This window comes from Mesoplodon bidens (genome assembly GCF_964165515.1).
Source record: "Mesoplodon bidens genome assembly, chromosome: 12".
Taxonomy (NCBI): domain Eukaryota; kingdom Metazoa; phylum Chordata; class Mammalia; order Artiodactyla; family Ziphiidae; genus Mesoplodon; species Mesoplodon bidens.
This window is the reverse complement of record NC_138168.1, coordinates 45801134-45817142: the sequence shown is the minus strand read 5'-3', so window position 1 is coordinate 45817142 and position 16009 is coordinate 45801134. Positions and strand designations below refer to the sequence as shown.

At 39.2% G+C, this 16009-nt stretch overlaps 1 protein-coding gene across 1 annotated transcript in view; it reads right to left on the bottom strand.

Annotated features, from left to right (window-relative positions):
• The window catches only part of SLC16A10 (solute carrier family 16 member 10), a 141049-nt gene that overhangs the window by 32723 nt on the left and 92317 nt on the right, over positions 1 to 16009 (bottom strand). Inside the window, exons 2-3 of the mRNA XM_081251242.1 lie at positions 12060 to 12204; positions 6355 to 6817 (exon numbers count right to left, since the gene is read on the bottom strand). Of these exons, the coding sequence (XP_081107368.1) occupies positions 6355 to 6817; positions 12060 to 12204 (608 nt within the window). The remainder of the gene's footprint in view (positions 1 to 6354; positions 6818 to 12059; positions 12205 to 16009) is intronic.

The following is a 16009-nucleotide window of genomic DNA, read 5'->3' as shown; positions in this document are numbered from 1 at the left end:
GGGGACTGATGGAACTGCCATCTCCTGAGATAAGGATGGCTGAGGGCAGAGCAGGTTTTGGGGACAGGGGTAAAATCAGGACTTCAGGGCTGGACATGTTAAATCTGAAACATCTAACAATCATCCAAGTGGAGATATTAAGTAAGCAGATGGCTATAAAAGTCTGGTGAAGAATTCAAAAGAGGCCTGAGCTAAATATAAATTTTGAGCCACTGGCATATATATGATGTCTGAACACAGGAAATTAGATGAAACCATCATTTGGAATGAGTAGAGAAAAAGATCAAGGCGTAAGCCCTAGGACTGATATTCAGGGTCAGGGTGAAAAATAAGGAACCAGAAAAGAAACTAAGAAGGAGTGATAGGAGAGGTAGGAGGAAAAGAACATGTTATGCTCTAAGAGCATGTTATGTTTCTGGAAGCTAATGAAGAAAAACTGGATAATAAGGAGGAGCCATAACAACTTCAATCCTGGGCTTCCCTGGTGGTGCAGTGGTTAAGAATCCGCCTGCCAATGCAGGAGACACGGGTTCGAGCCCTGGTCCGGAAAGATCCCACATGCCGCAGAGCAACTAAGCCCCTGTGCCATAACTACTGAGCCTGCGCTCTAGAGCCCACAAGCCACAACTACTGAAGCCCACACACCTAGAGCTCGTGCTCCGCAACAAGAGAAGCCACCGCAGTGAGAAGCCCGCACACTGCAACGAAGAGTAGCCCCCGCTCGCTGCAACTAGAGAAAGCCCGTGCACAGCAACGAAGACCCAACACAGCCAAAAATAAAATAAATGAATAAATAGATACATTTATTTTAAAAGAAAACTTCAATCCAAGCAACCGACAAGGGATTATCTCCAAAATATCTAAACAGCTCATGCAGCTCAATGTCAAAAAAAAAAACAACCCAATCAAAAAATGAGCAGAAGATCTAAATAGTCATTTCTCCAAAGAAGACATACAGATGGCCAAGAGGCACATGAAAAGCTGCTCAACATCATTAATACTAGAGAAATGCAAATCAAAACTACAATGAGGTATCACCTCACACCAGTCAGAATGGCCATCACCATTATGGCCAGCATCACAATAAACGCTGGAGGGGGTGTGGAGAAAAGGGAACCCTCCTACACTGTTGGTGGGACTGTAACTGGTACAGCCACTACAGAGAACAGTATGCAGGTTCCTTAAAAAACTAAAAATAGAGCTACCATATGATCCAGCAATCCCACTCCTGTGCATATATCTGGAGAAAATCATAATTGAAAAGATACATGTACCCTCAATGTTCAATGCAGCACTATTTACAATAGCCAGGACATGGAAGCAATCTAAATGTCCATCAACAGAGGAATGGATAAAGAAATATGGTACATATATACAATGGAATATTACTCAGCCATAAAAAGAATGAAATAATGGCATTTGCAGCAACAAGGATGGACCTAGAGATTGTCATACTGAGTGAAGTTAAGTCAGACACAGAAAGACAAATATCATATGATATCACTTATATGCGGAATTTTAAAAAATGGTACAAATGAACCTATTTACAAAACAGAAATAGAGTCACAGATGTAGAAAACAAACTCATGGTTACCAAAGGGAAGGGTGGAGGGATAAACTGAGAGGTTGGGATTGACATATACACACCACTATATATAAAATAGATAACTAATGAGAACCTACTGTATAGCACAGGGAACTCTACTCAATATTCTGTAATGACCTATATGGGAAAAGAATCTGAAAAAGAGTAGATTAAAAAAAAAGAGTAGATATATGTATTATAATGTATAACTGATTCACTTTGCTGTATAGCAGAAACTAACACAACATTGTATATCAGCTATATGCCAATTAAAAAAAAAAACTTGGGCCTCTCTGGTGGCGCAGTGGTTGGGAGTCTGCCTGCTGATGCAGGGGACATGGGTTCGTGCCCCGGTCCGGGAGGATCCCACATGCCGCGGAGCGGCTGGGCCCATGAGCCATGGCCGCTGAGCCTGCGCGTCCGGAGCCTGTGCTCTGCAATGGGAGAGGCCACAACAGTGAGAGGCCCGCGTACCACAAAAAAAAAAAAAAAAAAAAACTTAATCCAGAAAACCAAAACAATTCTTAGGCAAAATGGGCAATTCACAACTAAAGCAGCTGTTACTGGGAATGGCTATTTAGAAAGTTATGTCTCACCTAAATTGATCTATAAGATTTGTACACTTACTCTATTTCTTTAATTTTGTATCTATGAGATGATGGATGTTTACTAAACTTGTTGTGATAATCATTTCATGATGTATATAAGTCAAATCATTATGCTATACACCTTAAATTTACAGTGCTGCATGTCAACTATATCTCAATAACAGTAGAAGAAAAAAAAGATCCATACACTTACAATAGAGATTAAAAGTGGGTAGGCCTAAAAGAGATCACTGACCCCTTCCATGAAGCAATATGATTCTTCATGTTTAAAAGTCAACTACTAAAAGAAAACTACCAACCTTGCTCTGAGAAAAAGAATGCCACAAAGCATACATATTTTCTCTCAAATCATCAATGTATAATGTAATAAATAAGTAAAGATCTTAGGATTTTTAACATAACCATGAGAGCACTTCACTGTATTTCACAATCTTCAAAGGAGGCCTAGATAGATAAATTAGTTCCCTAGTTAATTAAACATCCAGTTTCAACAACAAATCTCAGGCTTAAGGACCAACTCCAATCCTATGAAGCTTGTACTAACCACTTTTCCAAATGGACACTATCTTTCCCCTTTGACTCTTCCACAGCCCCACTAAAACAAGCAATTCACAATCACGTTGTCTGAAATTTAAATAACTCATTTTTATACCAGAACTGAATAGAGGATTTACAGACATTTTCTCTCATCCTACAACAACTCTGCAAAATTGGGTTTATCCCTATTTTATAGATGTAGAAACTGATGCTTAGAGTGTGTTACCCAAGGTTACACAACTAGTAGGGGACAAAACTAGCATTTAAACCCAGATCTGTTTTACTTCAGAGCCTTTACTTTTACCCACTATGCAGTACTACCTCTTGCCTGAAAGTATTACACTAATAATTACCAGCTGCTGTGTCTTGTGACCCTGGGCAAGTTTCTAAACTTCTCAGTGCCTCATTCTTCTCATCCATGAAATGAGGATAATACATTACAGGTACTGCATTGTGGTGAAGATTATATAAGACAATGTATGTAAAAGTCCTTTATAAACTATAATTGTTTATATTATTACACGTACTAGATTTTATACTCCTTCAGAACAGGTTCTTATGCCTTACATGCATATTCCCTTCAACACCCAGTAAAGGGTTTAACATGAATTGAACATCTACTAGTCTTTAGAAAAATTTGAGACACCTTTTCCCCCTCTAAGGAGGAAAGTAAGTGGTGTCCCATTGCATGAAGCCTGGGATTAAGTATCCGTAATCCAAACCCTAAATTACAACATAGTGACAAACTCAGTGTACCCATCAAACATGAGATTTAAACAGCCTCCAGGACATTTAACTGTCTGGTGTTTCCTTTCCAACATGGCTTTAGTGCCATAACAGTTCAAAAGGGGGAAAATCCCAAATGAAAAATATCAACACATTTTGTAAGAAAACATGCCCGGAAGGAGGGAGAGCAGAATAAGGCCTGATTTGTTATCTGAGTTAACAGAGACCTCATTGTCTTGTGTACTATCTAATTTACAGCCTCCTGATGACGGTGGTAACTATAACACCGTCTAACTCATTATTCACTGTGAAATTTCATTTACTTTAAGAAAAAGACCAATAACATATTTATTAAATTTCCTTAGGCATACTCACATCCCCCTCAATAAGATGGACATATCTAGTTGTATATCCAGGGACAGGAGCCAATATGCCCCAGACTAAGACTGTGCTAGATTTGCTACCAAGTAAGCACAGCGGAAGGGAACCAGCCCCTGCTCTGCTGATATGTGATTCTTGGGAAGCCACTTAACATCTCTGTTAATGATGGATCTGTTTTCCACTCTGTAAAACATGAGCTAATATTATTTTGCCTACCTCACAAGTTTACTGTGAAGGTCAAATGAAATAATAATATATGTGAAATTAATTTACAAATTATATTACCAGAAATAGCTAGATAATCACCTACCACTTGTCCTTTAGTAAATGTCACATACTAGCAAAGCTGACTTACAGATTTCTCTGAGTGTGTTCACCTTATAGTAATAAAGAGAATTTTTTTAAAAATCTACTCGGGGGACTTCTTGGTGGTCCCAGTGGTTAAGATTCTGCACTTCCACTGCAGGGGGCACAGATTCAATCGCTGGTCTGGGAACTAAGATCCCACATGCTGTGCAGCGTGGCCAAAAAATTAAATTAAATTAAATTTAAAAAATGAAAAGAACTATAAAATAAGAAAATAAAAATCTACTCGGGAATTCCCTGGGGGTCCAGTGGTTAGGACTCCAGGCTTTCACTGCCAAGGGCCTGGGTTCAATCCCTGGTTGGGGAACTAAGGTCCCGCAAGCCTCAGGGCATAGCCAAAAAAAAAAAAAAAAACACAGCAGGCATTTAAAAAAAATAAAAAATCTACTCATCTCTGAGGACACAACAAACACTTTCTTATCTACAGAGCTATGGAAGAGGTAACTGGTAAAGCTGATCTTTCCACAATGGATCTATATATATATATTTTTTTAAATATCTTCAAATGGTTCAGCTATGCCTTCTTAAAAGTGTGAAAATGGATTATCAGATCAAGATGTAGCCAGAGACTTTATATGTGACAAGCATCACATACTAGGTCATTTTACCTAGTACCTCAGTCTCTGCAAAATGCCATGTGGCTCGGAGTACTAAAAACTAGTCCTCTCCTTGTCTCCCCACTGGTCATCCCAGCTGCTTCCTCAATACCTCTGGCAAAAAGAAAATAAGGAGAATTGAGAATTCAAAATTATCTTAGACACAGGACATGCCTACCACCCCTCTTTGGGTTTCCTTGACCTAATTCCTTTCTGAACTAAGCATAGGGACCCACAAAACACTGATGATGTAGTTTACTAGCTGACCCCTTGACCCCAGTAATTCTCTGAACTATACTGCCAACTTGCACCAGAACTTTAACTAAAGAAAAATTGCACAGATGTCCAAAAGTAGACTGAAAGCTAGAAAGGCTTCAAGTCACACACACAGTATACACACAAAAGAAAAAATTATCCCACTACCATTTTTGTTGATCATTTATCAACTAGGTTGAACTGTATATACATTTTCAGTCATAACAGTAAGAAAAAAGGAAGAAACATAATAATAAGCACTTTTTTTTTTTTTTTTTTTGCGGTACGCAGGCCTCTCACTGCTGTGGCCTCTCCCGTTGCAGAGCACAGGCTCTGGACACGCAGGCTCAGCGGCCATGGCTCACGGGCCCAGCCACTCCGTGGCATGTGGGATCTTCCCGGACCAGGGCACGAACTCGTGTCCCCTGTATCGGCAGGTGGACTCTCAACTACTGCGCCACCAGGGAAGCCCAATAATAAGCACTTTTGAGGAAATTCTACCACGGGCAAATACTTTAGACACTGCTTACTCTTATTTCATTATAGAGAGGCCAAAATTTGCCTTTGCAATATAAACAAACAATATAAAGTGCTTGAGGCCGCTCTCACCTTCTGAGATGGCCCACACTCTGTGGAATGTGTTTCTCTCTAAATAAATCCATTTCTTATCTATCAAACAAAAATAATAATAATGATGATAATAAAGTGCTTGAGCACTTGAAATCCTAATTTCCTATGAAACCCTTGCTCTCTCCCATCATTTGGAACTTGCTAACATTCCTCAAATAATCCTCTGAGTAGAATTCCATTTTCTCAGAAGTGTTCCACAAGTAGACAAAATGTTTCTTTGTGTCAAGGCCGTTGGCTTTTACTATTTACTTAATTTTTGTACCCTTCTGTTGAAAAATAATTTATTGATGTTGACAACATCATTGCACCATCTTTGTCCCTGATTATGATTTGTAAGCCACTTGAAGGAAAAGTGACCTATCAAATTTTGTACTGATGACATTTGTTAAAACATTTTAGTCTTTTTTTTTTTTAAAGAACTTGTTTTTGTTTGTGTAGGTTTGGCAATTTCTAAAAATATCAAAGCACACCATGAAACATATTATCTGTTTAATGATCTGATGGATGTGATGACCTTGTCTTAGGAGACCTTGAATTTCAAGAGTCCCTGAATTACAAACAAGATAATATTTAAGGTCAACTTCAACCTGATCTCTACTGGTCTTCTAAGAAGTTTCTGTGTATGAAATAATAATATCCATTACCAGCAAAGCCAGAGAAGCATACTTACCAAGTGAACATAAGGCACAAAGTATCCAAAAAGTGCAAGTGGTATTCCAACTGCCCACACTGCATAGGCTGTCACCTTGAAGAGGGCAAAATTGAAAATTTTTTTTGGAGGACTGAACTTTCTCCTGGAAAAGAGGGAGAATCTGTTGCCTCCTTTGGTTCCACTGTCTTTATCTTTGGCACTGGAAGCAAGAGGTCGGTAAGTAAAGCCAGCCAGAAAGAGAACAAACATGAAGATGCAGAGGACCCTCAGGGTATAGAAGAGGCCCACGCTGTCAGTCAGCACCCTTAAAAGGAAAGGCAGCAAGATTGTGAAGAGACTGCTGCCAGCGGTGACAATGCCATTCACCAGTCCAAGGCGCTTCTTGAAATAGTGTCCCAAAATGACCAATGAAGGCTGGTAGGCAAAGGAGCAGCCACAGGCAAATATGATTCCATAGGTCAGGTACAGAGGCTCGATGGAGCTGTGTAAAGACGAAAAAGATGGAAAGCAGCTTTCATTATTTTTATCACGTGCTTGGTAGAATAAAATCTTATTGTAAAACTGGGTTTCAGTTAATCAAAATATTTTCTACAAATAAAAATTAACCAAAAACAGGTGAAAAACTTAGTAAGTCAAGAATACAACGCTGAAATATTTTAATTTAATGTGAACGGATAATAAAAAAATGCCTTGAGTATGTGAAAAAATGACTGTTAATGTCATCAGTAATTTGATTCCTCCTTCTCTTTCTATGGATTTCAGGCAAACCATGCAACACTGGGTAAAAACTGTTGTGTTCTCCGCAACTCAGAAATAAAGGACAGTGCCAGGAAGGGCCTCAGTAAAACTGACAATGATTAAAAAAAAAAAAAAACTACTCTTGATAAAAGTTATTAAAAAGTATAATTTAACTATGAAAGCTCACTTTTTTAATGGAGTTTTCCCAGGCACTTACTAAGCAATCTACTCAAAGAAAAGGCTGCATCTGATATTTTCTCCACAAGGTTATGTCACAAACGTTTGCACAGGGGAGCAGTTCTGTTGCATTTTGCTGGCCTAAGGGCTGCAGACCAACCTTCGCCCTGTATTGCGCTGTTCTTGGTATTGTGCAAGATAAGGAGAAATCATACTCTGATTGCAGGAATACTAAATGAAGTGTGTTCACTAGTGATCCCAGTTTGTAAGCTGTATATGTCTCAAAAAATAATAAAGGATTAAGAATTCTTTATTTTAACCAAATAACTTAATTATACACTTCTTATGAAAGTAAATGAACACAGGGAATTCCCTGGTGGCCCAGTGGTTATGACTCCTTGTTCTCACTGCCGAGAGGGCCTGAGTTCGATCTCCGGTCAGGGAGCTAAGATCCCACAAGCCTCACGGTGGGGCAAAAAAAAAAAAAGAAAAAGAAAAAGAGAGGGCTGAAGCAAGAGGAGGCTGCAGATGGAAGGAAGTAAAAAAACAAAACAAAACAGTAAAGGAACATACAGCATCACATTCTTTGAAACAATCAAGGTAAGGAGTGAAAGAAAACTAATGTTTTTTTTCTTTTGAGAAGTTCAATTCAAAAGACTGTTTATCAGTAGTAAAGGCAAGCTATTTATTAGAAACTAAGATAGATAAAGTTGGTTAATAATTAAATTTTGGACAATAATTTTAGCCTAGCAATACGCTGAGGTAATCACAAGGAATTCTAGAATCTGATCAAATTAAGGCAGGTTGTCAATCCTCTCTCCCTGAGATGCCCTTTCCCCCTCTATTAATCCACAGTTAGAACCATCTTCAAATCAGGCTCAAGGGCCACTCCCAGACTCTCCCAGATTAACCCTACCTCACTCTGATCACCCTTTACTGAAACTCCACTCTTTATTCAATAACCATATATTTAACAGCTACTAGTTCCAGATACTTGGTGAAAAAAATATTTTAAATGTGGTTATGCCCTACTTCTAGTCTGCTTAGTGAAACAAGACATCTATCCCAAATAATAAGAATACAGAACAAAATATAAATAATACTTCACTCATTCTGCATCAGTTTTTCCCCATAAGTAGTTTTCCAGGTAACTGCAACTTACTTATTAAGGTGCTAATTTATTTTTATTTAACAATTTTAAAGGAAAAATCTAAATCTAAATACATTTCTCTGTCTTCTTCAAAGTGTATATTAAAAATAGTATTGACAGCGAAGTATCATCATGAACACCAATATCTATACAATTATACCACATTATTATAAAGCTGTCAGTTGGAAAACCAGAGAGCCACTGACATAAATCACAGACATTCTTTTGCACAACATTTAAACAGACGGTGCTGGGTAAGATTAACTTTGTATCTCTCCCACAGAGTAAAGTACATAAGCTTTGTGATGGCATTTTCACTGCTGCTGGAACCTTTCTCGCTTCTAAATTTTCACCTTAGTAACAGGTGGTTCAAACTATTGAAGTATGACAACTGAATAAGTACAGTGTAAATCAGTAAGATATCAAGTATGTGTGGAAAAAGGATTCAAAGAAGAGACACTGATGCAACCTGGGGGTGCTAGAGAAGGCTTTCCTAAAAAGGCAGAACTTGAACTAGATCAATGATGAATACAGACGCAACAATCCTCAACAAAATCGTAGCAAACAGAATCCAACAACACATTGAAAGGATCATACACCAGGATCAAGTGGGATTTATCCCAGGGATAAAAGGATTCTTCAGTATATGCAAATCAATGTGATACACCATATTACCAAACTGAAGAATAAAAACCATATGATCATCTCAATAGATGAAGAAAAAGCTTTTGACAAAATTCAACAGCCATTTATGATAAAAACTCTCCAGAAAGTGGGCACAGAGGGAAACCACCTCAACATAATAAAGGCCATATATGATAAACCCACAGCAAACATCATTCTCAATGGTGAAAATCTGAAAGCATTTTCTCTGAGATCAGGAACAAGACAAGGATGTCCAGTCTCACCACTATTATTCAACATAGTTTTGGAAGTCCTAGCCATGGCAATCAGAGAAGAAAAAGAAATAAAAGGAATACAAATTGGAAAAGAAGAAGTAAAACAGTCACTGTTTACAGATGACATGATACTATACATAGAGAATCCTAAAGATGCCACCAGAAAACTACTAGAGCTAATCAATGAATTTGGTAGAATACCGGGATACAAAATTAATGCACAGAAATCTCTTGCATTCCTATACACTAATGATGAAAAATCTGAAAAACAAATTAAGGAAACACTTCCATTTACGACTGCAACAAAAAGAATAAAATACCTAGGAATAAACCTACCTAAGAGGTAAAAGACCTGTACTCAGAAAACTATAAGACACTGATGAAAGAAATTAAAGATGATACAAACAGATGGAGAGATATACCATGTTCTTAGATTGGAGGAATCAATATTGTGAAAATGACTATACTACCCAAAGCAATCTACAGATTCAATGCAATCCCTATCAAATTACCAATGGCATTTTTTTTACAGAACTAGAATAAAAAATCTTAAAATTTGTATGAAGACACAAAAGACCCCGAATAGCCAAAGCAGTCCTGAGGGAAAAAAATGGAGCTGGAGGAATCAGACTCCCTGACTTCAGACTATACTACAAAGCTACAGTAATCAAGACAATATGGTACTGCCACAAAAACAGAACTATAGGTCAATGGAACAGGATAGAAAGCCCAGAGATAAACCCACGCACCTATGGTCAACTAATCTACGACAAAGGAGGCACGGATATACAATGGAGAAAAGACAGCTTCTTCAATAAATGGTGCTGGGAAAACTGGTCAACTATATGTAAAAGAATGAAATTAGAACACTCCCTGACACCATACACAAAAATAAAGTCAAAGGGATTAAAGACCTAAATGTAAGATTGGACACTATAAAACTCTTAGAGGAAAACATAGGAAGAACACTCTTTGACATAAATCACAGCAAGATCTTTTTTGATCTACCTCCTAGAGTAATGGAAATAAAAACAAAAATAAACAAATGGGACCTAATGAAACTTAAAAGCTTTTGCAAAGCAAAGGAAACTACAAACAAGATGAAAAGACACCCTCAGAATGAGAGAAAATATTTGCAAATGAATCAACGGACAAAGGATTAATCTCTAAAATATATAAACAGCTCATGCAGCTCAATATTTAAAAAACAAACAACCCAATCAAAAAATGGGCAGAAGATGGGGCTTCCCTGGTGGCGCAGTGGTTGAGAGTCCGCCTGCCCATGCAGGGGACACAGGTTCGTGCCCCGGTCTGGGAAGATCCCACATGCCGTGGAGCGGCTGGGCCCGTGAGCCATGGCCACTGAGCCTGCGCGTCCGGAGCCTGTGCTCCGCAACGGGAGAGGCCACAACAGTGAGAGGCCCGCGTACCACAAAAAAAAAAAAAAAAAAAATGGGCAGAAGACCTAAACAGACATTTCTCCAAAGAAGACATACAGATGACCAAGAAGCACATGAAAAGCTACTCAACATCACTAATTATTAGAGAAATGCAACTCAAAACCACAATGAGGTATCACCTCACACCAGTTAGAATGGGCATCATCAGAAAATCTACCAACAACAAATGCTGGAGAGGGTGTGGAGAAAAGGGAACCCTCTTACACTGTTGGTGGGAATGTAAATTGATACAGCCACTATGGAGAACAGTATGGAGGTTCCTTAAAAAACTAAAGATAGAATTACCATATGACCCAGCAATCCACTACTGGGCATATACCCAGAGAAAACCATAATTCAAAAAGACACACGCACCTCAATGTTCACTGCAGCACTATTTACAATAGCCAGGTCATGGAAGCAACCTAAATGCCCATCGACAGACGAATGGATAAAGAAGATGTGGTACATTTATACAATGGAGTATTACTCAACCATAAAAAGGAACAAAATTGGGTCATTTGTAGAGACGTGGATGGATCTAGAGACTGTCATACAGAGTGAAGTAAGTGAGAAAGAGCAAAACAAATATCGTATATTAACGCATATATGTGGAACCTAGAAAAATGGTACAGATGAACCGGTGTGCAGGGCAGAGACACAGATGTAGAGAACCAACGTGTGGACACCAGGGGTGAGAGTGGCGGGGGGCAGTTTGGTGGTGTGATGAATTGGGAGATTGGGATTGACATGTATACACTAATAAGTATAAAATGGATAACTAATAAGAACCTGCTGTATAAAAAAAAAAATTTAAAAAATAAATAAATAAAATAAAATAAAATAAGAATGCAGGCAGGAATTCTCTACCTGGGTTGAAATAAATAGCAAAGTCTGGATTTCATTTAAAAAAATATTTCATATCAAGCCTATGAACAACCACTTCAAAATACCACTTCTGGTACCCTTTGGGGCTCAGACTGAGCTGACCTTAAACTAAGCCCATTGTTTTAGACAACTTACTGTTATGAGTTAAGATTCTTCTGTGAATGGAAAAAACAAAAGGAGAAACATTTTTTCTTGGCTCCAGAGAACATATGTATCCTGACTGACATCTAACTCTGAGGCACTGCAAGCAAAAGCATTCAAATTCACAAGCTCTGATTTGCTGCTGTAGACAACAATGCATTAAGTGACACTGCTTACGGTTTAAGCACTGAAAAGGAGGATTTTTCCTTGTAAACAGCAAAGTTTCTGAAAGGAAATCTTTAAGGTAGCTAACAGTTTTTGAAAAGCGACATGAAGAAGCCAAGTCCTTACCTTACAAAAGAACTTGACATGAGTCCAACAAATCCAACAGCAGCACCCACGACAGCTGTTCTCCGGCAACCAAACACGTCTGTGAAGACGCTGACGATTGGGCAGCAGAAGAAAATCATCCCCATGGAGAGAGAACTTACCCATGCTGTAAAAGAGGAAAAAAAGGGACATTATGACATGGTAAATTCTATTCGTCCTTACCTAATAAGATATAATACATATTCAGAAAAGTATTAATGCAGAAAAGACATTACCCAGATTGATGAATGGGGGGAAGTTGGAATAAGTAACAAATTTGAATCACAGATGAAAGGATTGACCAATACTAATTATAATTAGCAAAGCAATTATTTGTGTTTAATGGAACTCTTGAAAAGTTTGTATTCTTAAATAAATCAAACATTCTCCTGTGACCTAAACGCTATTAATCTTTATCCTGATGTCTATGGTTAATTTTAAGTAACTTCTGATCTACGGAAAGAAATTTATTTCAAAAAATTGAGATACGTTTAGGAATGCATGCCTAGGTGATCAAACTGCAAAGAAATGATGACCACCAAACTCAATACAGTGGTGAAACTCAGGGGAGAAAAAGGAATTATAATCATCTGGACCCAGTGGATAAGAATTGAACATTTGCCTAGAGTCTGGGCTTTGTGCTTTTGTTAAAGGAATCAAGTCGTACACAGGTAGGCTGTTTGTTGACCTGGATAACAGTTACTGTGTATTCACTTTATTTATAAAACCATACATACATTTTATCTTCTTTTCTGAAAGTATGCTATCTTTCACAATAGAAAAGATTTAAGAATCAGGTCATAATTTCCTGTTCTGATCTGTAAAGACCAAAACAAAAGGAAAGCCAAAAAGAGAAACATACTGAGTACAAATGATCATAAATTTGTGCCTAAGAAATGAGTGATCTTATAGGATATCAAGTCTGTAAATTCTTAAAAAGTATATAAACTAGTGGGGCCTAAGTGAACATGAGCTATAAAACAAACAGACCTGGGTCCAAATCCCCCAGCTCTGTAACTACAATATATCCTTCAGCAGGTCACTTCCTCTGAGTCTGTCTTCTCATCTTGAAAGGGAATTGAACACAGACTTTTCCAGAATTATTAAGGATTAGAGAAAATGTATCTAAACCTCTGCATCTAGCAGAGGAACAATGAATAATTCAGAGTTTTAACAACAACAAATTGTCTTATAAAATGAAACAGATGATCTCCAACGCTCCATCCAGCTCTGACAGTCTACTAGTATATTATTACTCTATTTCCTCAGCAAAGGAATTAAGTCCAGATCCTGTGCTAATGACCATTTCTTTTTTTTTTTTTTTTTTTTTTTGCAGTATGTGGGCCTCTCACTGTTGTGGCCTCTCCCGTTGCGGAGCACAGGCTCCGGACGCACAGGCCCAGCGGCCATGGCTCACGGGCCCAGCCGCTCCGCGGCATGTGGGATCTTCCCGGACCGGGGCACGAACCCGTGTCCCCTGCATCGGCAGGCGGACTCTCAACCACTGCGCCACCAGGGAAGCCCACCATTTCTTAATATTGTGGTCCAAATGGATCTTCACCAGACTAACAATTTAATTCTTTGCCTTCTTACCTTTTAAATTATTTTTTAAATTATGTATATTTTAATCAGCCATAATTCTCTTTCCTTTCTTCCCTTATCAGAAAGGAGACTATGATCTTAATACAAAACACAATGGGATGCAAATAGAGATTATCATACTAAGTGAAGTAAGTCAGAAAGAGAAAGACAAATACCACATGATATCACTTATATGTGGAATCTAAAATATGGCACAAATGAACCTATCTACAAAACAGAAACAGACTCATAGACATAGAAAACAGACTTGTGGTTGCCAAGGAGGAGGGAAGACGGAGAGAGATTGACTGGGAGTTTGGGGTTGGTAGACGCAAACTATTACATTTAGAATGGATAAACAACAAGGTCCTAATGTATAGCACAGGGAACTATATTCAATATCCTGTGATAAACCATAATGGAAAAGAATATATAAAAAAAAGAAAGTCTAGGGCTTCCCTGGTGGCGTAGTGGTTAAGAATCCGCCTGCCAATGCAGGGGACGCGGGTTCAAGCCCTGGTCTGGGAAGATCCCACATACCGTGGAGCAACTAAGTCCGTGTGCCACAACTACTGAGCCTGTGCTCTAGAGCCCGTGAGCCACAAGTACTGAAACCCGTGTGCCTAGAGCCCGTGCTCCACAACAAGAGAAGCCGCCACAATGAGAAGCCCGTGCACCACCACGAAGAGTAGCCCCCGCTGGCCGCAACTAGAGAAAGGCCACACACAGCAACGAAGACCCAACGCAGCCAAAAATAAATAAAATAAAAAAAAAGAAAGTCTATATGTGTATAACTGAGTCACTGTGCTGTACAGCAGAGATTGGTACAACACTGTAAATCAACTACACTTCAATAAAACACATACACACACATACAAAATGAAGAGACTGTACAAACAATGCAGTCTTGGCTTAGGTGTTGGTGGGGGAATTCAGAAGTGGACAGCAGGGCCTCCCTGGTGGCGCAGTGGTTGAGAGTCCGCCTGCCGATGCAGGGGATACAGGTTCGTGCCCCGGTCTGGGAGGATACCATATGCCGCGGAGCGGCTGGGCCCGTGAGCCATGGCCGCTGGGCCTGCGCATCCGGAGCCTGTGCTCCGCAACGGGAGAGGCCACAACAGTGAGAGGCCCGCATACCGCAAAAAGAAAAAAAAAAAAAAAAAAAAAAAAAGAAGTGGACAGCAGAGAGGCGATTGGCCAGATGAACTAGCACAACCTCAACCCCAGATGTGCAGAGCTGTTTAGTATGGGCTTGCTCAAGGAGAAGTGCAAATTTTTTAGTCTATGTTATATAAAAATGTCACTGATTTATAATAATTTAATCTTATTCAAAAAAAGTTTAGTCATCTATCCTGTTTATGAAACAATCTAAACAACCTAGGCAGCCCAGAAGAATAGCATCCTAACCTTTATTTTTGGATAAAGGTGCTTTTACAATTAAGTGAAACACCAACACTAAATAGGAGCCCACATTAAGAAATCCAAGAGCGGAATTCCCTGAAGGTCCAGTGGTTAGGACACCGCTTTTCCACTGCAGGGGGCACGGGTTCGATCCCAGGTCAGGAAACTAGGATCCCGCATTCCACGTGGTCCGGCCAAAAAAAAAGAAATCTAAGAACATACACTTACATTGCATGTAATGCTCACATAAGTCAAGGCACTTTTCAAGAATAAAAACAAGGCTTAATGCATTACCATAGATGTCGGACTACTGCAATGCCAAACGTGAAAATTTTTACAGAATTTTTATGTCCACTGAACATGCACTAACTGCAGGATATAATCAAATATAACTTTATGTTTGTCTCGGCTATCCTCTTAAAATGTATGCAGGGAGAAAATGTTCCCCTGGCACTGGATGACCACTCAGCAGGCCCACATGTTTCTTCTAGCCAGTGCTAAGTAACAAAGTCCTACAGTCACTTTAGGTTACAAACCAATTTTCACTAGGTAATCAAATCTCTTTTCCCACCCCCAGCTGGGAAAAGAGTAAGCTCAGCTATGTCTCTTTTCCATGACCCTTCTCCCCTTCCCTAGCTGCTGTTGTCTCCAAAGTGGATATGAGAGAGAGGAGTGCTGGGAGATGGAAGGCAACGAGATTCCAACTTAAGAGGTCCTGCCAAAAGGCCTGTCTGGTGATGTCTGAAGTGGACTCTTTTCCTCAGATGCACTTCTGTGGGTTCTTCAGAGTCTCACCTCAGAGTTTCTTCTGGCTATAGCTCTACCGACGTGGATAGTTCAGTGGATAGTTCATTCTCCTCCTGGCTTTTTGGCTGTCACTTAAAAGACTCACTGTTGGAGCCTCATTGCCCTTCTAGGCGGTTTATTTGGGCAGGAATTAAAACAGCTCC